Genomic DNA, 26,667 nt, shown 5'->3' with positions numbered 1-26,667 from the left:
ACATAATATACACTTTAACTATGATCTGCGAAACCATTGAGATTCTAGGTAAGGGTTCAAGTTATCTCGAGGGGAAGGTGTTAGGTATCTCTCAAGATCCACAAAGTGTGGTTCTTGTCCATTTCTTTTAAACAAAAATTCTTTCATATTCCATTCATTAAATTAAAGTACAAGATATATTATTCGTACATCCTTTAACCTTGTCTTGAATTATTACTTATCTTTTCACTAATTTTATACTTTAGTCAAATCATATATTGTTCCTTTCTTACTTAATCTATTATTTTAAAATATTAAATTATATTCTTCACATCTTGTGCACCAATTTTTAAAAAATGAAAGTCCTTTTATACATTTTGTTATTTACCTTCTACTACACATGAACATAAATATAAACATATTTTATTATTCATTTGTCATAATTAATTGTCCTTTAGTTAATTTATTTTCATAATCTTCTTGTAAATATTAAAATAACTCTTTTCTTACCCTATTCATTATATAAAAATATTCAAAGATAATTCTTTCCCCCTCTTAGCCAATCATTTTAAATTAAGTCTTTTATTTTCTTTTATATTTAGCCTCTGATTCAAAATAGTTAGCCGTTGGACATAAATCAAAATTATTCAAGTGCATACTTTAATTATAATTTATTTAGTTAATTTACAAATATTCTACTTGTTTCTACCTATTTTCTTTACCTTCTACCAAGTCATCAGATACAATTTTTGTATACTTATTTCATACCCCTTTGTATATAATCTATTATTTTGATACTCATGTTTAATCGCTCTTCATTTGAACTACCTTTACTATTCTTTATATATATCAAAATTAATCATTCTTTTGAACCTACCCTCTTTTATTTGATCGAGTCCGCCGGAACAATATTTTGTGGATCTTGAGGGATGCCTAACACCTTTCCCTCGAGATAATTTGAACTCTTACTTAGAATCTCAACTGGTTTCGCAGACCATAATTTAGTGTACATCGTTTAGTGTAGTGTAGGTGTCCTAGTATACTTTAAATACTAAGTGGCAACTCTAAACTCCAATTGACCTTGTAGAGTACTATAAGTTGTCCATTGTTTTGACTTGTGCAAAATATGGTGCAACAACATGGCGACTCTGCTGGGGATACTTCAGGTTCTAACCACGGCGAACTTGATCAGTTACTTGAGGGATTACAAGTTTTTCAATACTCCAATTTCTATTCTTTATATCACATGCTTCAAGTTGTATATTCTTCGCTTCAACTTGTATATTCTCTGCTTTAAGTTATATATTCTTTGCCTCAAGTCGTATACTCTACGTCGTATGCTTCAAGTAGTCTATTCCCTGTCATGTGCTTCAAGCGGCATATTCTTTGTTGTATGCTCCAAGTCATATATTCTTTGTCATGCACCTCAAGCGGTATATTCTTTGTTATGTGCTTCAAGTTGCATATTCTTTGTCATGCTTATGTTTTATATGCTTCCCACATATCCATGTTGTATATTCTTTTACACATACATGTGCGATATAGTAACGACCCGACCAATCATTTTGAGAATTAGCATCTTGTTCGGTGGCTTGAGTGTGTGACTCGATTCGGTTTTCAGATGATTCAAGATTGATTTGGAAGAAAGATTTTTATTTTAGGAGCTTAATTGGCAAGAGATTATTAGAGTTTAACTTTTGAATAGACGACTCCAGAATGGTATTTTGATGATTCCAATAGTTTCGTATGGTGATTATGAACTTAGGCGTATGTCCGGATTTTGATTTGGAGGTCTATAGGTTAATTTGATGCATTTTGGATAAAGTTAGAAAGTTGAAGGTTGGAAGGTTGAGAGGTTTAATCGGGAGTTGACTTTGTTAATATCGGGTTTGAATTGTAATTTCGGGAGTTAGTATAGCTCTTTTGTGACATTTGAGACTTGCATGCAAAATTTGGTATCATTTCGGGTTGATTTGATATGATTTGGTGCGAGTTGTAGAAGTTGAAAGTTTATTAAGTTTGATTTGGGGTGCGATTCATAGTTTTGATGTTGTTTAATATGATTTGAGGCTTCGAGCAGGTCCGCATTATGTTATCGAACTTGTTGAAATGTTCGGACGGGATCCCAGGGGCCTCGGGTGTGTTTCAGACGAGTTTCTGATCATTTCTATGTTTATGGGCAAGTCCGGTTCTGGTTTTTCGCAGCTGCGCATTTTTGGAGCGCGGGTGCGGGGCCGCTTCTACGCATTTTGTGTCCCTTTTGTGACGTTGAGGCATGGGCGGGAGCTTCACTTCTGCGGGTAGAGGAGCGTAGGTGCGATGGTCGCTTCTACGGCTTAGTGATCATATATGCACTGGATCCTGCTTCTGCATTCGTGAGGGCACTTCTACCGTGTCGCAGGTGCGAGCGAGGTCTGGTTCCGTAATTAGAATCCACAAGTGCGGTATGTGGCTCGCAAAAGCGAGAGCGCAAGTGCGCATTTTCGGTCCGCAAATGCGGAATCCCTGGGCAACTTCATTATATATCGAGGGTTTGGCCATTTTTATCACATCTTGAGTTGTAGACCTGTTTTGGACGATTTTGGAGGAGATTTTCACCATTTGGATTGGGGTAAGTATTCTTAACCCAGATTTGGTTATATTTCATGATTCCATCTTTATTTTTAGGGAAAAGGGCCAAATATACTCCTCTACTTTGGTATATTGTCCACATATACCCTACGTTATACTATCGGGACATATCTACCATTACCGTTAACAAAAAATTTTAAAAATACCCTCATCTAACGGAATCCACTAGATTAATAAAATAATTATTTTAAAAAAAATTATTAACCCATAACCCATTAAACCCATCATATAAAAATACGAAACCTAGATTTCTGAGACATCTTAACACATTTTATTCATTTATAGAGAGATCGAGAATAATGGTGGCGTTAGGATGTCATGTTATCACTTTTGATTGTATTTTTTGTGGTTATAATATGGCATCCATTTGTCTAATGCAATGCACACATGATAGTTAGTTTGTATGTCACTAACAACTGATATATACTTTATCTATATTTGTGTTTGGCTAATGCATGAAGTTAGTGTACTTAGGTTGTTAAGTTACTTTCCAACTTGTTGGTGTACTTTCTTTCATTCTTGTTGATTTTCGTAGACTCTAGCTTGATATTAAATTGAATTTTCTCTAATTATTTTCTAATTTTTGTTCCTTATAAGTTCAGTTGTTACTAAGAATTATGAGTATCCCATCCCATAGCTTGAAATCTAACTTTGATTCTTAAGGCGTGATTTGGCGATAATTACTCATTGCTCAAATACTTAAAGCAGAATAAGAAAATATGGTGCGTGAATACTCATCAACAAAGTCTCATTGTTGGAGGAAAGAATACCTCGGTAGCTGCCTTAAGATTTCATAATTATCAACCTAATAAGATGCTATAAACATTTACATCATGGTGGGAAAATATCATGGTGAATACTCGGCACAATTCTGCATGGTGGAAAAAAACAAAGAGAAAAGATAGAAGAAAAAAAATTGAAAAGGTAGAATATAATATACATACAATAAGGATATTAAACGAATCATGACTCAATACATAAATGAATATTTGATTGTCGAAATTTTTATGTCTTTCACGTCTTAAGTTCAACAAATGACTACGAAGGAGATGATTAATCTGTAAGAAATAAGTGCAGTAAATAAAAAAAAATTAATGGGTTATTAATGGGTTTTTAAAAAAATAGGTATTTTTTTAATTTGGTGGTTTTCCATTAGGTGGAGGGTATTTTTAAAAAATTTGGCTAACAGTAAAGGTAGATGTGACCCGATAGTATAACGGAGGGTAGATATGAACAATATACTAAAGTAGAGGGGTATATTTGGCTCTTTTCCCTTATTTTTATCATTAAATTAGTGATTTGAGTTGGAAAAAATTGCGAATTTTTATAAAAACTTTCTAAAATGCGAAATGAGGATTTGAAGGCTGATTTGATGTCGGCATTGAATAATTTTGGTATGGTTGGACTCGTATCAGAATGAGTGTTCGGATTTTGTGAATTTTATCGGGTTTCGAGGTGCGAACCCGGGGTTGACTTTTTGAGTTGACTTTTTAAGTTTTCATTAAAGATCGAAGCTTTATTGTCCGGAATTATTTTCTATGATTTTTATTTATAATATTGAGTTATTTTTGCTAGATTTGAGCCATCCAAGGGTTTGTTTCACACGGGAATGTCATTTTAGAGTATTGATTTGGCTTCTTTGAGGTAAGTATCTTGACTAACTTTGTGTGGGGGAACTACTCCTTAGGATTTGATTTGTTGTGCTATTTGTGTTATGTGAAAGTCGTGTGTGTAAGGTGATGAGTGCGTACTTGGGCTTATATGTGGAAATTGACCGGTTTAGACTTTTAGGCTTCTTTCATGTATTTATTTGGAATTGTTGTTACATGTCACATCCTTTACTAGTCAAGTTTACTCTTATACGCTTTATTTGAAGTTGTTACCTCTTTTATCATTACATGATTTTCTTTATTGTTGAGTTACTCTTAATTGAAATTGTTGTTACATGATATCCTTTTGTTGTCGGGTTATTCTCATGCATTTAGACGTAGTTGCTAGTTCGTGCCATCTCTTTCATTGTTAGCCTATTTCATACACTAGAATCCGAAGTTTTATCCTTAAGCAATTAATTGAAGTTGATGTTATTGAAAGTCATTAATCTATTCTAATTAAAGTTGTGATTAAAGGGGTATTGTTCATCGTTGAGTTACTTTCCCATTAATTTTGTTGTTATTGAAATTCTATATACATTGTGTTTGAGCCGTGGACTATTTGTTGTGAAATTTTTGATATTGTTGGTTCTTTTAGAAAGGTTGTGGCCTATGGGCACTTGTGGCACGAGTTGATATGTTCTTTTTTTGTAATATTAGCACATGTGAATGGTTGTGTGGATTGGTTGTTGTTATGCGGAGCATAAGAGTGGCAACTCATTATTTTTGTCATGCAGGGCATAAGGGTGGCATCCCATTGTTGTTGATTGTATAGAGTGATACAGGTGGCTATTGTGTTATTGTTCGGGCGGAGCGACAAGAGTGGCTATTATACGGAGTGATACGGGTGGCTATCGGAGTGATATGGGTTGCTAATGATATTGTCAAGGCGGAGTGATACGGGTGGCTATCGGAGAGATAAGGGTGGCAATTTCATGGATGATGTGTGATGGCCTGGGGGTATTATGTTGATGATATTCGTGTGATATTGTGACTTTCCTTGTGTATGTTATACACCTTACGTGACTTGTTATGTTGCTTTCAATGAGCTACTCGATGTCTTTGATATTACTTGTTGGCATGGATTGTACTAGTACACTCATGCAAGCATACACCATAGCACGCCACTTATACCAGTTCGGGAGTATGAAACTTAACATTTATGAATCATGCCCATGTATTGTTGTATTATCTGCGTTCATGTTGGTATTGAGCATGTGACCATGCTGGGCGGATTGTGATATTAAGCCTGTGGCCATGCCGGGAGGATTGTGGTATTGAGCACGTGACCATACTAGGCGGATTGTGATAGTGTGCTATGACCACGCCGGGCGAATTGTGATTGCGAGCCTGTGATCATGCTGGGCAGATTGAGATATTGGCACGTGAGTTGTCCATGCGGTTGTGATTAGAAATGTTGGCACAAGGTGTCGTGAGCATAAGATTATGGGTTGAGACTCGTGACTTGTGATTATGAGATGAGGTATCTCAGAGTAATTTCGTTGCAAAATTTGTGTTAGAACGACTTGATTAATTGGTTGTCATTTGTGTTCCTTATTTGGTTTCAGTGGTACTTTCACGGTGTTATTATTACATTACTATTTATATCACATGTTGATTTTTGTTGCCATTTACTGATTCCTTCTTTCCATTATTAGCTTTATACTTCTATATTGCACAGGTTATTTTGACTAGTAGGTGTCTTGACTTGTACCTCGTCACTACTCCACCGAGGTTAGTCTTGATACTTACTGGGTACCGATTGTGATGTACTCATACAAAACTTCTGCATATTTTTGTGCAAAGCCGGGTATTGGAGTTATCGGACTCGGGCAGAGTTAGCTTATTGATCGCGAGGATTCAAGGTAGAACTACTTGGTCGTCGCAGTCCCTTAGAGTCCTTTCCTTTCATTGTACTGTCAACTTGTCATTTGAACAATATTGTATTTTGATCTTTGAGATCTTTCCATGTATTCAACTATAGTTCGTGACTCTGTATTACCTAGTCTTGGGAGGTTGTTATGGTTATTACCGCGTAGGCTTATTTCGCTTTTGTTTCGACATTCGCATTAAACTCTATTTTAAATTATCATTGTTAAACTGGCTTAATTGTTGAAAGTAATCAGCTTACCTAGTCTTAGAGATTAGGTGCCATCACGATGCCTATAGTGGGATTTTGGGTCGTGATAGGTATATTCTTTGTCACATGTTTTTGGTGTTGCCTTATTAAATTGTCATCACTTTTTTATCGACTCTTGGTCGTACACGATCACACACAAGTCATGTGAGGGTTGTCTTTTCACCACTCCGAACCTTCTGTCAAAGCTCTCTAGCTTCATAGATTGGCATATGATGAGCACAAAACACACACTTAAATATGCTCGCTAGTCGAATATAGTAAAATATAATATCGTATCCACATGGATTGGAGTTAAATAGTATTTTTGTAGTTTATAGCTCGATTGCTATCCAAGATGATCAACATTTGAGAATTATGTGATTTAAACTAAAATTAACTAAGAGTCTAAACTATTGACTAGTGACAAACAACGCAAGTAATAAGCAAAGAAGGAAATCAATTGGGAGAAAATAGGGTCGATAGGATAGACGCAAGATAAATGTTTGGGATTTAACTCTAGATAATTCACTTCTAATGTTCAAGTGAGTCTCTCGAATTCACTTGATTATTGATTCAATTGTTTAGTAGAAACTCCTCTCTCGATTAAGTCTCAATCTCACAAGATGAACTAATTTAAGATTGGTGAAGATATGCACGAGTTCGTAGTGGATTGGTCTTTAGAAGAACCTCTCTCGATTATCCTCCTAACTAAGTTTAATCAACAATTCAACTAACCTCTTTCGATTACTAAGAAGAATTAATGACTAATACATAAAAACTAGAGTTAATATCCACAAACAATCATCAAAATACCATTTTTATCAAACCTTAAAGAGAACTACTCCATAGATATGGAGTAATTCATCACAAATATAAAAGAAAAGCATTAAACGATCCAAACTCTTGTCTTGAGTGAGGATTGAATGATGAATTCCTTGTGCTTTGTCTTCTCCACCTTCTCTCTACCCTCCTTAGGTCTTAGATGTGTCAAAACAAGTTCTCAAAATATCATTTTTCCATGTATTTATACCAAGTAGGGTCGGGCCCAAACGGAATCACTCTTTTCTAGCCGAAATAGAAAAACTTGCAAACTTATTATTTTTCATGCGTCGCACTGTGCGTAGCAGGGTGCGTAGCATTAGTGGTTTTTCCTGACATACCCCAAAAACCCAGTCTCTGAAGTTTGCTATTTTCTGACAGATTTTTACACTGATGAGTCGCACTGTGTGTCGCCCAGTGCGCCGCACCAGTGCATTTTTTCAGCAAATTATTTTTCCTTGAATTTTGACGCCTAGAAGTGATCCTCGACCCCCGAACATGATTCCGGCTTATTCCTTTGGGCTTTTACTCAGACTTCAAATCTCCAATTAGCTCAAATTAGTTCCATAACATCTACATAGCTCGGAATCACTCCTACAAGGCATAAAACACACAATTAGTGCAAAACACTAGCAATTAACGCTCAAACTCAATTAAAGTGCAGTAAATTAGAATGTAATAAGTGACTAAAACACAAGATTATATCCTACCATCAACACCCCACACTTAACCATTGCTCGTCCTCGAGAAATCACACCATATTTTATATAGACACAACCTTACTAAGCAACTCTCCTAACTCATTACACCAAAAATATTTAAAATAGACTAAGTACAATAGTGTAACAACTTCACCTCAAGAATTGAATCAAAACCACCATGCATTATTTACAACTCACTCACTTACTCTAATATAGAGGCCAACAACATTGCCTTTCCTTCATGAATCAAGTGCCCTCACAATAATAGAGAGTAGTTCCACACACAATAAAAGTTAAGAATAATTAGGAACTCAAAATAGAAAGAATTCACTCCCTCTCAGAAATAACATTCATATGCCACAAAAGATGCACCATAGGCTTGCCCGTATTGTACAACTCAACTAATCAAGCCCATTCAGTCAAGGATCAAATAGGACTTTCATTGGTTGTAATGTAAGCTACGGGACGGATAGGATATATTTGGATATAAGAGTGACTACACCTCCCTAAGCACTTTAATACATACAATTTAACATTCAAAACCCCACACTTATAACAAACCATACGCCACCTTAACATCAATATGCATTAACTCCCTTCTTCTTTAAGCACAATTACATCAAGTGTTACCACTTATCAAAGATCATTTTTCACAATCATACAACTACATAAAATTTTATTTTTATTTTTTAATTCAAGTGACTCTTACTTTTTCAATTCAGTACACCTTCGTCCTTATTTCAATAGTTCCACTCAAAAGCCAAACCAACCACCCCACACTTCAACTTTTACAAAGTTCATACAATTTCAAGTGCTCACAAGAGGTAAATGGTTCAAATAGATGGTCAATCCAAACAAATGGGTAAGGCTTGTAATGTGGTTGCCAAAAGAAACAGGATTACAGGCTCAACGGGGTTAACTAAGATACATAACAATTAGGTGGGTAAAAGCACATAATTGGCTCAATAAAGAAATGCCTATATCACTTTCCAGACTGAAAAAAACTACTATTTCGCTTTGCAAACACACGGGGCAAGTTCTAGATATCAAATGCAATGCACAGAATAACACAAAAACCTCACACACACATGGCACATAACTCACTCAAAATTGGATCATCAAGACACTCTAGTCAAAGCAGTTAAGCAAAGTTAAGATCATACAATTTAAGGTACTTATTCAAGAGTCAAAAACTGAGCCTAAGCGTCACAACTAAAGTACTCACTATTCTCAAGGTATAATAAAGTTAAGACATAGTGCTTCCAATTCAATTCATAGCACAAGGTTTCCTACTTCTAACAAAAATAAAAACTACCTACACTCGGTTCAAACAAAACCCTTGGAAAAGAACCGCGGCACAAAGAAAAACCAAGGGGAAATTATTACACTAACTACAAAAAAAATCTTTTGTCTTTTTCTTTCGACTTTACTCCCTCAAGAAACCTGTCGAATGATATGATATCCATCATTGGGAAAAGTCGAAAATTTTAAAAAAATTTATGGTTTTTTTTTTCAATTCTTTTTCTAACTCTAACTACTAAAACAACAAAACTAACACATATACATACAACATACAATTAAAAAGCATAAGGTAGAGGAAACTTCCATGAATATCTAGTCGGGGTCTGAGTCGAAGTCGGGCTCCATTCCACGTGCCCGAACTAGAGCACACATCCATGCAGGCAGCTTCTTCTCAGCCTTCTTGGGATGCACCCTACACTTGTTTTTTTCTATCACTGGGGGCTTCTCTTTTGAACTTTTCACTTTCCACTCAACACCTGCAGCTGGCTTCTCCTTTTACACCTCCATTTCTACATTCATCTCAAAAGTTACAGTCTCCTCCCTCACTCTAAGCATGAGTTTTCTATCATGTATGTCTAATATTTCTCTACCCGTTGCTAAGAATCGTCTTCCTAAAATTAGAGGGACCTTCTTGTTCTCCTCCATATTTACTACAATAAAATCCATAGGAAACACGAACTTATCTACCCGCACTAAGACATCTTCCACTATCCCCTCGGGTATTAAAGTCGTTTGGTCTGCCAACTGCAAATATAAGGGTATCGACCTTATCTCTCCAATCTCACATTCCAACTTCCTGTAAATAGACAAAGGCATTAAGTTAATTGAGGAACCAGAATCACATAAAGATTTATCAAAATTAATAGAGCCTAAAGAGCAGGGTATAGTAAAACTCCCTAGATCTCCACATTTTTGTAGGAGTTTATTTTGCAAGATAGCAATTCAATGCTCTGTGAGCTTCCTTTTCTTTGTAAGGATCTCCTTCAAGAAATTTACATAAGCTGGCATTTAGGAGAGCACTTCTGTGAATGGCAAATTTACATTAACTTGTCTCAGCATAACTAGGAACCTCTCAAATTGTTTAGCTAGCTTCTCTCTATAAAGATTTTGGGGAAAAGATAAAGCATGTATGTGCTTGCTCTCTTCATTAGATTCATCCCTGCTCGAAATGTCCTCCTTCTTCTTCTTGTCAGCTCCCTTCTTTCCTTTCTTCTTTTTATCAACTTCATTTTTCAGCTGCTCCCCAATTTCTTTTTCAGGCACACTCTCTTTTTGGACCGGAGTGGGCTCTTCTAACACTTGCCCGCTTCTCAGAGTTACAGCATTTACAGTTTCTTTGGGTTCCTTTCAGTATCAGTTGGCAGCCTACCTGGGATCCTCTCAAACAATATGGTAGAAATTTGTCCCACTTGTTTCTCCAAGTTTCGCAACCCTGTGCCAAGTTCTTTGATAGCTGCACCATGAGAATCTAATCTCTCATCTGTCTTGATAATGAAGGACTTCATTAGATCTTCTAACCCATATTGAATTGGTTGTTGAGGCTAAAATTATTGCCTCTGCTGATTTTGGAAAACAGGCACCCCTTGTCCCTGAGATCTGGCGTTATTTTGTTGCCATGCATTTGCTGTATCCCCAGGTGAGCTCCATGAAAACCGGGGTGCCTCTGACCTTTTGCATTAAAGTTGTAATTTCCAGCAACATTAACTTCCTCAGTTGAAGCTTGACACTCATGAGTAGGGTGTCCTCTTCCAAAAATATCGCATGCTGCATGAGTCTCATTTTGTATTGAAGCTAAGGTTAGCTTCCTTATCGCTTTCGCCATAGCATCAGGCTGTACCTGCACAGATGTGTTAGCATCAACTAGATGAACATCATTCGCCCTTCTTCTTTCAGTACTTTCAGAGGGCCACTGATTAGTGACTATCTCCTCTGGTGTCTTATTCATCAACGGACCTCCAGCTCTATTGCCCAATGTTCTACGTGAGGCCGGTGTCAACCCATCCCAAAAATCCTGGAGTTGCATCCAGAGTTCAATACCGCTATGTTGACACTTTCTGACTATCTCCTTAAACCTCTCCCAAGCTTCAAACACAGTTTCATTGTCTTTCTGGCAGAAGTTATGGATCTCTCTTCTAAACTTGCCCGTTTTAGCTAAGAATAAATATTTGTCTAGGAATTTTCTGGTAATCTCCTCCCATGTTATAATTGATCCCTGGGGAAACCTCCGAAGCCACTGCTTCACATCATCTTTCAGTGTGAAGAGGAATGCCCTTATATAAACTGCATCTTGTGAAACACCATTATATTGAAATATGTTCATGATCTCCTCGAAGTCCATTATATGTTTGTTTGGATCTTTGTTCATCTTTCCTCTAAAGACACATTAGTTTTGCAGAGTTTGAAGCAACCCTTGCTTCAATTCGAAATTGTTTGCCGCAACTAGAGGTGGTCGAATGCTTGACAAACCTTGGTTGTAGACCGGTCTAGAGTAATCACCAAGTGGTCTCCCAGCACCGGGAGCTATGTTTCTGAACTGGCCTGCACCCACGAGTTGATTTTGATTAGGTCTGTGACCCCTCTCTTCTTCATAAATACGTTGTACATCTCTAAAAGCTGCTTCTTCAGCATCTCGTGCAACATTTTGTCTTTGTTGGGCTGCCTCTCGAGCAGCCAGGTCCACATTATCTTCACCGTTTCTGTCCATATCTTTGGTTGAGGATTGCCCAACCTTTTCTAACGTCTCGGTGAGATTTCTTTCCTTCTTCAGCTATTGCAGTTGTTTTTCAATTTCTAGTCGTATGGCAGCAATTCTTTCCCAGAAGATCGAGTCATGCACCAATCTAACTTGTAACCTGCGCACAGTTAAAGAATACCAACCGTAACACGAGAAAAATAAAAGAAAAGAAAAGAAAAAAATATTCCTGAATTAGCACTACAAACTATTTCAAACATTGTTGATTGCCAATCCTCGGCAACGGCGCCAAAATTTGACGAGCGCAAAACACACACTTAAATATGATCGCTAGTCGAATATAGTAAAATATAATATCGTATCCACATGGATTGGAGTTAAACAGTATTTTTGTAGTTTATAGCTCGATTGTGTCACGCCCCAAAACCGAGGAGCGGTACCGGCGCTCAACCGAGTGAACCCGACTGAGCAAGCCTGTTAGATTTCATTCTACCCAAATTCATTCGTGAATAAAGAGGAGATGTACTCCGTTAATCAAATACTGAAGAGATTTCATTAACCACTTCCATTTCATTCCCATTAACAGCATCATTTAATATTTCCAAAATAGTACGAGTTTATAAATTTAATAAAAAATATGTTGTCAAATACCAACAGTTCTAATCCAATTCCTAATATTAAATACCACCCACAACCTGTCTACGGAGCCTCTAAGTACAACAGAAGAGTAATATGGAAATGCCGGCAACAAGGCCCCGGCTATACCTCAACCATAAAGTACAAGAGAAACAAAAGATATATGACCCCGAAATGAAGTGGAGCTCACCAAATCGGCTGAAAGGAGTGTACTGCTATCACTGACCAATGCCACCTACTGTAGAACTACCTGCATCCATTAAAGATGCAGCGCCCCGGGCAAAAGGGACGTTAGTACTGTCGAATAGCACTAGTATGTATAGCTAGAAATCCTCTTTCAAAATAGAATGCCCATATGATCTATACGTGGAACACATAATATAATGTAATTGAAACAACCTGTATAAACAAGGACAACAAAAAAGGGGCACCTATTGTCTGCATTAAAATTTTGTCTCATTAGACCGTCCTTAGTGTTCACATATCATATGATACACTTATGCGTTTCATAGACCGTCCATAGTGTTTATTCATACCGTACATCTATACCTCTTATACACAATGCACCTATGCGTTTCATAGACCATCCACGGGATTTCATATCACAATGGATTTCATAACACAATGTACCTATGAGTTCATAGACCGTCCACAGGATTTCATATCGCAATGTACCTATGCGTTCATAGACCGTCCACAGGATTTCATAACACAATGTACCTATGCATTTCATAGACCGTCCACAGGATTTCATAACACAATGTACTTCATAACACAATGTACCTATGCATTTCATAGACTGTCCATAGGATTTCATAACACAATATACCTATGCGTTTCATAGACCGTCCATAGGGTTTCATAACACAATATACCTATGTATTTCATAGACCGTCCATAGGGTTTCATAACACAATATACCTATGCGTTTCATAGACCGTCCATAGGGTTTCATAACACAGTATACCTATGCGTTTCATAGACCGTCCATAGGGTTTCATAACACATTGGAAACAAAAATACAAATACGTACATCTCATAACCTTTCACACCACATATCACCTAATCCGTACTTTCAACCACTTACAACATTATTATTTCACTGGCTCTCTTGGCCATACATATGATTTTTTATTCATGGCGCAATGGCCGTATTTCATATTCCACACTTTCATTTCTTCCCTTTCATAGATCATCATCATAATTATCAATAAGTAGAATATTCCGGAAACCACAACTTTAAATTCATTAGTAATTAAGGCCTTAAACACAATCGATTTCTTTCCAATAAATGGAGTCAAATGATTGGCAATCAAAATACAAGTTAAAATCATACACAATTTCCACCCATGAATATGTAAGAACGCAAAACACATTGAAAATTACTTACAAAGCATAACATTAGCTAAAACAGCCACATATGGACATCACTTGAGTTCACAAACTTTTAGCCTATTATATTGTCGAAGTCAATTTTGGAATAGTTGAGTCAAAGCTCATTTCATAATCTCTCTCTCATTATTTCATTTCATTGGCACCATTGGTCACAAGTATAACTTTCACTATTGGCACGTTGGCCACACTTTATATTCCTAATTTACTAATTTCGCTTCCAACCATCTTTATAGGTTATCAACAATAAGACATTCCCAATCAAGACTTTAGGTACACATATGAGCAATTAAGAATCTTAAGAATATTGAGATTTTCTCACACAATTTGGCATACTAGCTTTCATTTGAAATACGATTCAAGCCACCACATTTTAATACGCAACACATACTTTGAAACTCATGGAATCATTATGGAATTCAATTCCAAGAGAGAAAGTTTAGCCAACATACCTCAATTGAGCTTTTCTTAAATTACTACAATGTTCCAGAAATTCTAGCAATCCCAATCTCTAGGATGAAGACCTAGTGAGTTTCCCTCCTTAATCTTCCAAAACTTGAGAAAGAATTGAAGAATCAATTATTGAGGAACACCTTCTCACTCTAGGGCACTCTCTCTCACTCTAAAATATCAGATTATACCTCAAAAATGACCCAAAGAGTGTATTTAATGAAATAGGGTCGGGTTTTAAAAACCCAAAAATGAAGCTCCGGAACAGGTTCCGCGGTGGCATATGCAACCACATAATGGTTATGCGTAACTCATATCGGTCGCATAATTGGTGTCCAAAATGACCAAAAATCTGCTTGAGTCTACGGTCACTATGCGGTCCGCATAACTGTTATGCGGTCACATAGTACACCGCATAACAGTTATGTGGTCGCATAGTCGACCGCATAATTGCTCCTAACTAACCCAATTAGCTACCTCACTCTACGGCCATTATGCGGTCCACAGAGTGATTTTGCGATCGCATAATGGACCGCAGAAATGCACTTTTCTGCCAAAAATTTTTCTTTACTTTCCCGTGCATTGTTCAACCCAAAAGGTCCGAGTCAAACATGTAATCCTAGTCCGGCACCATGAAATATTATTTTCTTTGCAAATTTTACCGCGCTTTACACTTAAGTTCTTCAAAATTTTCCGGGGTGTTACAGATTGCTATCTAAGATGATCAACAGTTGAGAATTATGTGATTTAAACTAAAATTAACTAAGAGTCTAAACTATTGACTAGTGACAAACAACGCAAGTAATAAGCAAAGAAGGATATCAATTGGGAGAAAATAGGGTCGATAGGATAGGCGCATGATAAATGTTTGGGATCTAACTCTAGATAATTCACTTCTAATGTTCAAGTGAGTCTCTCGAATTCACTTGGTTATTGATTCAATTGTTTAGTAGAAATTCCTCTCTTGATTAAGTCTCAACCTCACAATATGAACTAATTTAAGATCGGTGAAGATATACACGAATTCGTAGTGGATTGGTCTTTAGGAGAACCTCTCTCGATTATCCTCCTAACTAAGTTTAATCAACAATTCAACTAGCCTCTTTCGATTATTATAAAGAATTAATGACTATACATAAAAACTAGAGTTAATATCCACAAACTATCATCAAAACACCATTTCCATCAAACCCTAAAGAGAACTACTCCATAGATATGGAGTAATTCATCACAAATATAAAGAAAAATATTAAACAATCCAAACCCTTGTCTTGAATGAGGATTGAATGATGAATTCCTTGTGCTTTGGCTTCTCCTCCTTCTCTCTAGCCTCCTTAGGTCTTAGTTGTGTCAAAACAAGTCCTCAAAATATCATTTTTCCATGTATTTATACCAAGTAGGGTCGGGCCCAAACGAAATCACCCTTTCTAGCCGAAATAGAAAAACTTGCAAATTTATTGTTTTTCATGCGTCGCACTGTGCGTAGGAGGGTGCGTAGAATTAGTGCTTTTTTCTGACAGACCCCAAAAACCCAGTCTCTGAAGTTTGCTATTTTCTGACATATTTTTACACTGATGTGTCACACTATGCACCGCACAAGTGCATTTTTTCAGCAGATTATTCTTCCTTGAATTTTGACGCCTAGAAGTGATCCTCGACCCCCGAACACGATTCCGGCTTATTCCTTTGGGATTTTACTCAGAATTCAAAGCTCCAATTAGCTCGAATTAGTTCCATAACATCTACATATCTTGGAATCACTCCTATAAGGCATAAAATATACAATTAGTGCAAAGCACTAGCAATTAATACTCAAACTCAATTAAAGTGCAGTACATTGGAATGTAATAAGCGACTAAAACACAAGATTATAGCCTACCATCAGCATACTAGGTTAACTATGTACCATCTCGCAGTTGTCCTTAACTCATGTACGAATCTAGGTAAATCTACTCTTAGAATCCCTAGGTCACTATACATATGATCTTGCAGCTTTGTTTAGCTGGATTAACTACTACATATCCTTTACTTGTTACATATTCTTTGTATGTTACCCATTCTTTATTTGTTACATATTATTTATCGGCTATTGTTATGTATCATTCATTTATTACATGTACCATCTACTTGTTATCCATTATTAGGTTCTCTTTGTCTGACTAAACTCTAGTTGACTTGTGTTGAACCTTGACCTTTCAAATACGCATACCCATTCCGGTCTTCATGACTATCCCCATAATCATACTATCATTTGGACTCTATCATCCTTTCAAAGATACGTCAATCTAGCTAGGTACATCTTCCACTTATTTGACGTATTTTTTCTCGATCATACCGCACATTTTCACTGACTTCCGTCATTTGAAACAGATCCATGCACTATGCTACCATTTATCACTTATTCAAAAGCTACCAGTCTCCACCCACCCATCCAAGAATTCTCATTCATTATCACATTTCTTCTCATAGAACAATCACCCATTCATGATAACCATGCAGACCTCATTGTTCTAATAGTTGACCCGAACTACATTTTGACCTGATTCTTGCCTTGCCAGGATACGTAGGCAACCCTACATAAGGGTTCGGTCTCCCTACTATTTCAAATTAATTTGCTCAGTACTGAAAGTTATGGCAGTTCTTTTTTAACAGTGCAATGATGCTCTCAACCCAGAAATCTCCGAGAGCGTCAACCAAACTTCATCCAAAATCCAAACATCAAAATACCATGCCAACCTTACTCTAACCCTCGCTCGGCATAAATCCCAACATACGGGATGCAAGTCTTTTCTTCAAACATATGGCTATGGAGTCATGGTGTTCACTATCACTTTCCAAAATCAAAGATTCAATACAAGTCAACCCATTTTTGTTACAGGGGCAGATTTTTAGTCAGCCTTTGGGAAGTATCATGCTCGCACGACTCGGACAAACAAAGAAGAACAAGCAAAGCCTCAAGTCACCATGAATCAATTTTCCCTTCCTTGAACTAAGAATTTTTCTTTGGACACAGAAGGGACAATATCATCTTTAGAACCATCATGGAATGCTGACATCGCGTTCCTGATCACAATCAGACACACCACTGACTGCACGGCTTAACTCTACACCCTCTTAATGTTATAACTTCACCTGAGAGGGACTCTAACATTTTCTCCTCCGAGTTTTGCAGGAGTGTCATTTTGGGCAATTCACGGGCGATATCATCTGACCTCAGATTTGGTAGAGCATCAGTCAGATAATCAAGGGAGTAGTAGTTTTACAATGAACTACACTATTTTTCATGACTTCGTTGCTCTCACCCCCTTTCTATAGTTAGATCAGAATAGCGTCCCCAGTTGATAACTGGGGATGATCGTCAAATGGTTCCTGTGGATAGCTGAAAGGTACATCATGATGGGACTGCACTGGAAATGGCATCCGACGTCGGACATTATGGAACATCAATCGAACATTCAGGAGAGTGTTAGTTATACAATCATATTTCTTAATTCCACATTTTATGACAACACTACTCTTACTATATTTCCATATCTTGATCAGATAATCCCCCCGGTTAATAGCTGGGGACGATCACCAAAAGGTTCATGTGGACAGCTGGAAGGTCACAACAAAACATCCCTGCAGTCAATTGGGAGACAAGCACAACAACTGTCTCGCAAACAGTCAGGGGGGCATCGAAGCAACTGATTGAAGGAGCAACTGGGGCACATCTTCTGAGTGGAGTCACTCTTCAACTCCAGAGATACCACACCCAATCATGGATACAATGAGGCATCGCTCCGAGTTTGTCTATACTCTCTCACTTTATACATATTTGTGATGCAATTAATATTGTTAGTTGTAATTTCTTCAAAGTAGGAGAGTAAAAAGTGTTGAAAATCATACATTTCATACTCTTGAATCTTCATGAACTACGCGTACCTGATTCTTGACCTTTTGTAAAGATATGTAGGCAACCTGTAATTGGTCCAATTTTTCTCGTCCTTAACTAGACGAATCGGTCAAGTCTGGCTACTTGGGTCATAGTTGACCGAAAATCCTTACGAAAGGATCATCTCCAAATAGTCAAAAAATTAAACATATATATACCTTCCTCTGTTTCTTCTCTAGAAGTCTCTCCGTGAGACATCAAAATCAAAATCCAAAATACTATCCTCTTTCCTTGAGGAAATTCAAAAAATAAATCCAAAATGTCTTCCCACTATTTCTAATCTTCCTGAACTACGCTTAAACTGATTCTAATTTCAACGAGATACGTAGGCAACCTGCGGGTCCGGTCACATTTTTCAAAAAAATAAAAAAATCAATCAAGGACCCTTCTTGGGTTCGAACTCAACTTTCAAAAAATCAAAAAAATACTCCCATCATGCGGAGATTCTTCAATTCCCGTCTCTCCCATCGTGCGAAGATTTTACATTTCAATCACTCCATCGTGCGAAGATTTTCAACTCTTGTCTCTCCCATCACGTGGAGATTTTACTTTTCTGGCAATGCTCCGATATCGTTTTGGAACGGTACATAGCCCGTCAAATACTCCTATCGTGTGGAGATTTGAATTTTCATTTCTGTCACTCCCATCGCGTGGAGATTTACTTTTTTGTCAATGCTCCAATATCGCTTTGGAATGGTACACAACCCGTTGAATATTCCCATCATGTGGATATTCGAATTTTCATTTCTGTCACTTCTATCGCGTGGAGATTTACTTTTCTGTCAATGCTCTGATATCGCTTCGGAATGGTACACAGCCTGTCGAATACTCCTATCGCGTGTAGATTCGAATTTTCATTTATGTCACTCCCACAACGTGGAGATTTATATTCCTTTCAATGCTCTGATATCGCTTTGGAACGGTACCAAAGCCCATCTAACTTTCAATGCTCTGATATCGCTTCAGAACGGTAACTACAAAGCCCATCTAATTTTCAATGCTCCGATATTTCTTCGGAATGGTAACTACAAAGTCCATCTAACATTTAAAGCTCTGATATCGCTTTGGAACGGTAACTACAAAGGCCGTTTTGCATTCAATTCTCTTTATCAAAAATCACAAAAAAAATTCTCTTATTCAAAAATCCAAAAAATGAAATGAAATGAAAATCTAAACAATATTTTCTTTCTATCTTCCTGAACTATGCTTGACCTGATTCTCATTTAAATGAGATACGTAGGCAACCTTAGGGTTTGGTCTCATTTTTCAAAAAAAAAAAAACAATCAAGCAAGGACCTCTCTTGGGTTTGATTCAATTTATCAAAAATCACCAAAAATTAAGTCAAAATCCAAAAACAATTCAAAAAGGGGAACTCATCCTCAGGTTTGGACCCATCTATCAAAAATCACAAAAAGGATCATCAAATATTGACTTGGTTGGTACTAACACAGTTAGGAATGAGCATATGAAAGAACAAGGGTTAATTGGTATGATGGAAAGGATAAGCTTCGGGTAAACCATAGACTCTTGTGGTACCTCTCAATTATGCTTTAGTAACACTTGAGAAAATCTCGTGCTTACAGTTAGGGTAAGAAGAAAGCCGACCTCATCATTTCATGTGCATTGTGTGGTGAGCCTAGATTAAAATTCATTGCATTGCATTATAGATCTAGAACTTGGCCCGAATATCTGTTGAGGTAAAATTCTGAGTAACGCTTGGCTAAGGAAAGGATCGTAGGCCTTCTTTAACCTGATTGCGCCGTTCAAGCCTACCAAATGACGTTAATCCCTAGCATTTCCCCTTTGACCCTTAAGCCTTTTCTTTGGACAACCACATCTTAGCCCATAGTCTTTCTTGTTCTAAATGCACTACCCCTCTCTTGGCTCGTCCTCCTTGCGCACTGGAATTTTTTAACATCGGACGAAGACCTAAGTGAAGGCGACAAGCATGAAAAGGCGAAATATATGAAGTCCAAGACAATTAAGACATGACTTCAAGAAAATAAAAAGGAAACTCCGCAAGTTCAAAAGGAGGATCTAACAAAAAGGAGAAAACTTCCACAAATTCGAAGGAAAATAAAAAAAATAGTAAAAGGAGAAAACTCCACAAATTCAAAGAGGAGAAACTCCAACAAAAGAAGGGAAAATTCCTGCAAAGCAGGAGAAACCTCAAAAAAAAAACCTCCAAAAGGAAGAAGAACCTCCAACAAGTTAAAAAAAAAGTCAAGCAAAGAAAGGGACATCAAGCTAAACAAGTGTCACAACGCAATTCCCACCATAGGCCGTGATGGCGCCCAACGTTGTCGTTAGGCAAGCCAACAGTAAACTCTCCATGTAATTGTTCATTTTAATAATTTTAAAATCATTGATTTTATTTAATAAGGGAACGATTAATAGGTGAATGTAATAATGTAAAGCATGAACTAAACAAAAGAGTGAAGTAGTGAATTTAATAATAAAAAACCATGAAATATCTACTAGAATCTCCCAAAACTCGATGTCACAAGTGCACGAGCAAACTAGTAGAATATATAAAACCTCCTATACTACTATCTGGTGTAAGATAGATAGAATAATAAATACAACAAAGAAGAGACTCTAGGTGTTGCAGAACGGAGCATAGGGAGCAGCTCACCACTAAGTCTTCGGGTAGCGAGGGTACGTGCTTGAATGGTTGCCAGATGCACCTGCCTCTGATCCTGCACTATTAGAGGCAAAAGTGTAGCGTGAGTACATAAATAACATGTATCCAGTAAGTATCTAGTCTAATCTCGAAGAAGTAGTGACGAGGGGTCGACATCGACACTTACTAAGGGTCAATAAATAACATATAGAAATCATAAGTAGGCATGAAATACAACAATAATAGTGAGATAAGAAACCGAAATTTATAATTCTTAAACATTATATTAATTTAAATTCTCCAACTATCACATGCCAAGTATTTAACACATAAGAACCACCAAGTAATTTTCTAGTTTCTGATCAAGAAAACATATCAAGTATAATCGGACTCCGAGCAATATCATGCAAAATTTATGCCGAGGTCATACGACCCGATCTAGAATAGGGTGTACATTGACGAGGGTCGACCGGCGCGGACCATAGATGTATCTAATATATTGCCAAGGCTGTCACGCCCCAAACCTGAAGAGGCTTGGCCAGCACCTGGTGCCATACTCGGCCCGAGCGTACCACTCTGCAACTATGAACTCTGGTGGGGTAACCATCAACATAGGCCGATGAGGCCATATTCTGAATCATCTGAAAATAACGTCTCTCTCATCTGAGGAGTAAACATACCCAAAAGCTGATATATATAACTGTGCAGGCCGACGAAGCCGACATGAACATCTACTGATATACAAAATATACAGAACTCGTCTACAAGCCTCTAGAGATGACTGTATCATGGTCGGGACAGGGCCTCGACCTACCCATCAAACTTGTATAAAAAAATAGACTTCAAGGTCTAGACCTGGTAACTCCGAGGGAGTGGAGCTTACCAACCAAGCTGATGTTTGATCATGTCTGCTGGGAAGGTCTATCCAACTGTCTATCAGGACCTGCAGGCATGAAATGCAGCATCCCCAGCAAAAGGGACGTTAGTACAAAATAATGTACCGAGTATGTAAGGCAACAGAATAATTAAAAGCTGAAACTGAAATGATAATATAATAACTGAAAGTAACTAGGAGTCAAAGATGATTTGAAGATATGTTTACCTGTTGATACAGACTCAACTATCTCAATATAGTAAGTAAAATAGATGCCTGTCCCTATAAGGCTCGGTACATATAATTGCTCTACCGTAGTAGGCTCGCTCATAGGCGCTCGACCATACTAGGCTCTATATCTCGACCATTCTGGGCTTGCTCATAGGTGCTCAGCCACAATAAGCTTGATATATAACTTACCATCTAATCAGAGGTTACATAATAGGGGCCTGCCCACCGATTATAGCTCGATGGTGGTGAAAATACTGTAATACTTCCCAATAGGGGCCTGCCCACCGATTATAGCTCGATGGTGGTGAAAATACTATAATACTATATATATATATATATATATATATACCCTCTGCTCTCTTGACTGAAAGAAGTCAATACTTAACTGAATATAAAGTCCCGATAAGGGAGACTACTGTAACTTGTGAGACTAGGATAATGTACATAGTTTAGGAATATGAATTTCTCTTTATGACTCATTATTAAACGTATGTAGTTACGGGGATCATGCCAAAATGAAGGAAAGGTTTATCCTTAACATACCTTATCACAATCTGTCCAATAACGACATTAAACTCATCTCGTTGCACCTTAGTCTACAACAACGATAACAGTACTATCATCAAGTTATGGAAGGTACAACTATCGCACAATGAATGACAAGCTTATTTTATAATAAAACGGGCAACATCTACCATATAATCTTTACTTCCTCCAAATTTGACATAACACCAACAACAACAAGAACACAAAAATAACAACATGTATACATCATTTTCCAACCTTATATCCATCACAAAATACCACAAAATAGCCCACACACCCCAATTAGTTCATACACAAAACGACAACCCTAGTAGTGTCAAACAACCCAAAAATGTAATGACGAACTACCAGCCAACCACCCTGCCATTATGTGGTGTTTCTCCATACCCTTTCTCATCCCAAACTCCATAAAATAGTAGCAAAAGAGAACCCAACAGCAACATGAAATATCCCACAAGTTCAACAACTCAAAACTGATTTTTCAGTTTACTAAAATACGTTTTGACTTGTCTTTTCTTTCAAATTGAGCAAAACAACCAACAATACATAATTAAGCCTCTTATCCTATAAACCAGCCATGAATTCAACTTAAAAATAAATTCACAACCAGCTAATAGTGACGCAACAACAAACAGCATACCGCTTTTTCGAAACTCTCTGGGTCTAGTCTTTACGATCGAGCTACAACTCGTACAAGCATAGATAATGCAAGGAGAAGCATAAATTTACCTTGGACTAAGTATAACCCACGAAACCTAGTCCTTATTCATCCAAAATTAGTCCCCTAACGTAGCTACAAGAAGGAAAAAGAGAAACTAGCAAGCTGTCACTAGAATCACATCGTATCACTCGATATTACCTAGGGTTTGTGTGGGATTTGTGGGGAGGAGTTGTAGGGGTTCAATCTGATTTTGTTGGTCTGAGAAATGAGTGAACAAAATGATTTAATAAGTCCTTAAAAGTCCCCACTTGTCCGACTTTAGGAGCTTTTGATTGAGGCCTCTCCTTTTGGCAAGTAGGTGATGCACCTACTTGTCACCTACCAGTTTGCGCAATCTAGCAAACACACGAATATCTCTCTAGTCTAATGTTGTATCAATGAACGGTTTAATCCATTGGAAACTAGACTCGTAAATCTTCAATTTGGTAGGTATATCATCCCGTAATTCCAAGTACATTGGGAGAAATGTTTAGCTACATTTGACCTAATGTTCAACACATTTATGAATGTAACTTGTGATGACCTTTGTCAATTTTCTTCCACAACTCGCTTGACTTTAAAACATAACATAAGACTATCATAGGACTAAAATAACTCATAACATAACATCCTTATCATGTTAAGAACCCTAGTCTCACCTCAAAATTACATGTTATAACATTCTCAACTTGTCGACTTTCGACGAAACTTATTTTCTTCGATTCGTTTAGCTTCTAAACCTTCCAACCCTCTTGGCAGTTGAATTTCATGATCTTAAATATTTTTAACCTCTAAGGTAACACGATTAACTTACTTTATATACTTTTAAAGATGATCTCATTTCTGAGCTTACATCAATTGACTTACGACATACTTTTGTATACAAAAACATGGGGTGTAACATCATTCCCCCCTTTGGAACATTCATCCTCGAATGTTGACTGATCCGCTTATCAGTCTCATAACCTATAGCTTTTACAAATACTTTAGTACTGTTATTTCCATCTGGGCAACTGTTCTATGAATAATCTAAAGGCCAGGGCATTCTCCCCTTTAGGCCTCTTTCTCACACCATGACCTGTGGTCGGAATTCTTCCAATCTCGTAACTATTGCTACCTTCTGTCATGCAGCCTGTATGACTCTGTCCTTGTATGTACGCCTATGCAACCCTTCACTCCTTTTTCCTCCGGCTTTTAGCCAATCTCTAGGCTTCACTTTATGAACATATACAGTACTATGACAAGCTGTCCTTCTGGGCATCTGTAGGTGTACTAAAGTTGTTCGCTCGGTACTTTGTCAAACTTATGACTATTGCTATATTTTGTTTCATAGGCTCGGTTATCTATCCTTATGAATTTACTACATCTAGGTAGGTCATACTATACCATAACACATACTTCAGTTTGTTATTACCGAGGTTTTCTACCCAACTCTAGGTTACTCTCTCGCTGCATAACCTATATGTATAAATCTAAGCCCTTTAATGCTTCCTCATTACTGTTCATCTTAAGATGATAGCCTAATCTCATCTCATACTTTGGAACTTTTATCCAGCTATTGTTAATCCACCTTAAGGTTGATCTATAATCTATCACTGATAACTTGACACCTCTTACGTAACATATTGTCACTAGGGCTCACGTCTCATCAGGGAACATCTAATACAGCTATATATATAAGCTTTTGGGTATGTTTACCCCACAGATGAGAGAGATGTTTTTTTTAGATGATTCTGAATATGGCCTCATCGGCCTAAGTTTAGGGTTACCCCACCAAAGTTCACAGTTGTAGAGTGGTACGCTCAGGTCGAGTATGGTACCGAGTACCGGCCACGCAGAGAAAATTGAAGAACCAAGGCTAAAGGAAAGGCGGTTAGAAAGGACAAATGAGAGGCTGAAATATCCGTCCTCAACCGGATATTATGGCACAAATCTCGCCCGATATCAACTGTGTATCACGTTTTACTAGAAGAGAAATCTCCCCTGCGTTTTTGGAACATATACAAGGGGATATTCCTGGACCTATTCACCCACCTAGTGGGTCATTCAAATATTTTATGGTCTTAATAGATACATCTTCTAGATGGTCTCATGTGTGCCTATTATCATCTCGCAATCTGGCATTTGCAAAATTAATGGCACAAATAATCCGATTACGGGCACAGTTCCCCGATAATCTAATTAAGTCTATTCGACTTGATAATGCTGCTGAGTTTTCATCACAAGCATTTAATGATTATTTCCTAATAAATGGGATAAAAGTGGATCATTTTGTAGCTCATGTTCACACTCAAAATGGCCTTGCAGAATCTTTGATTAAACGTTTGTAATTGATAGCAAGACCATTACTCATGAAAATGAGGTTGCCCACTTCCGTTTGGGGTCATGCCATTTTGCATGCGGCAATGCTAGTTCGTCTCAGACCGGTAAATTATCATAAGTGTTCCCCATTACAATTAGTTTTGGGTCATGAACCTAATATATTCCATTTAAGAATTTTTGGATGTGCAGTATATGTGCCTGTAGTACAACCATATCGCACAAAGATGGGTCCCCAAAGAAGTTTAGGCATATATGTTTGGTTTGAATCGCCCTCAATTATTCGCTACCTCAAAAAATTAACGGGAGATTTGTTCGCTGCTCAATTTGCAGATTGTCGATTCGATTCGACATTTTCCCCAAAATTAGGGGGAGAAAATGGTGAAACCAAATGGAAAATTTTGTGGAAAAATCCATCATTGTCTCATCTTGATCCATGTGCCTTTATTTGTGAAAAAGAGGTACAAAAGATTATTCATTTATAAAAAATAGCAAATCAAATGCTAGACGCATTTACGGATCTGAAAAGGATAACAAAATCACATATCCCTGCAGAGAATGTTCCAATCCGTATTGATGTCCCTATTGGACAATCTTCGAGTGTCATATCTAATGAGTCAAAAGCACGCCTAAAGCGTGGCAGACCATTAGGTTTTAAGGATCAAAATCCTATAAAAAGAAAAATAAATGACCAAGATGACACAACGAAAGAGTCTCATAAAGAAATACATGATTTAACCAATCCTGAGATTCATGAGGAAATCACTAAGCCTGAGACTCATGAAAATAAGGAACTATCAATAAATCCAATCGATATTGAGATGGATTTGAATTGATTGGATATAGTGGTGGATTATGTCTTTGCATATAATGTTGCATCTAGCGTTATGCAAGATAATGAGGATCTTGAACCTCAATCTATTGGAGAACGTTGATAAAGATGTGATTGGCCAAAATGGCAAGAAGCAATTCAATCAGAGCTGAATTCACTTGCAAAACGTAAAGGTTTTGGGCCTGTAGTTCAAACACCTAGTGATGTTAAGCCTGTTGGCTATAAATGGGTCTTTGT

General features: G+C 37.3%; 1 protein-coding gene and 1 non-coding gene across 2 annotated transcripts; one reads left to right on the top strand and one right to left on the bottom strand.

Moving 5' to 3' along the window:
* Nucleotides 1-9,695: 9,695 nt before the first annotated feature.
* On the bottom strand, nucleotides 9,696-11,538 carry LOC138892428 (uncharacterized). Its single transcript, XM_070176143.1, has 4 exons — nucleotides 11,293-11,538; nucleotides 10,781-11,211; nucleotides 10,270-10,506; nucleotides 9,696-9,996 (listed from the first exon to the last, which is right to left on the bottom strand). The coding sequence occupies exons 1-4, from the start codon at nucleotides 11,536-11,538 to the stop codon at nucleotides 9,696-9,698; spliced, it is 1,215 nt and encodes a 404-aa protein (XP_070032244.1).
* On the top strand, nucleotides 11,234-11,340 carry LOC117281585 (small nucleolar RNA R71). Its single transcript, XR_004512223.1, has one exon. It is a non-coding gene; the product is annotated as a small nucleolar RNA R71 (small nucleolar RNA).
* Nucleotides 11,539-26,667: the final 15,129 nt, after the last annotated feature.

Source organism: Nicotiana tomentosiformis, chromosome 5 (assembly GCF_000390325.3).
Source record: "Nicotiana tomentosiformis chromosome 5, ASM39032v3, whole genome shotgun sequence".
In the NCBI taxonomy this organism is placed as follows: domain Eukaryota; kingdom Viridiplantae; phylum Streptophyta; class Magnoliopsida; order Solanales; family Solanaceae; genus Nicotiana; species Nicotiana tomentosiformis.
The sequence above is the reverse complement of the archived record's forward strand: the minus strand, read 5'-3'. Positions and strand labels throughout refer to the sequence as shown.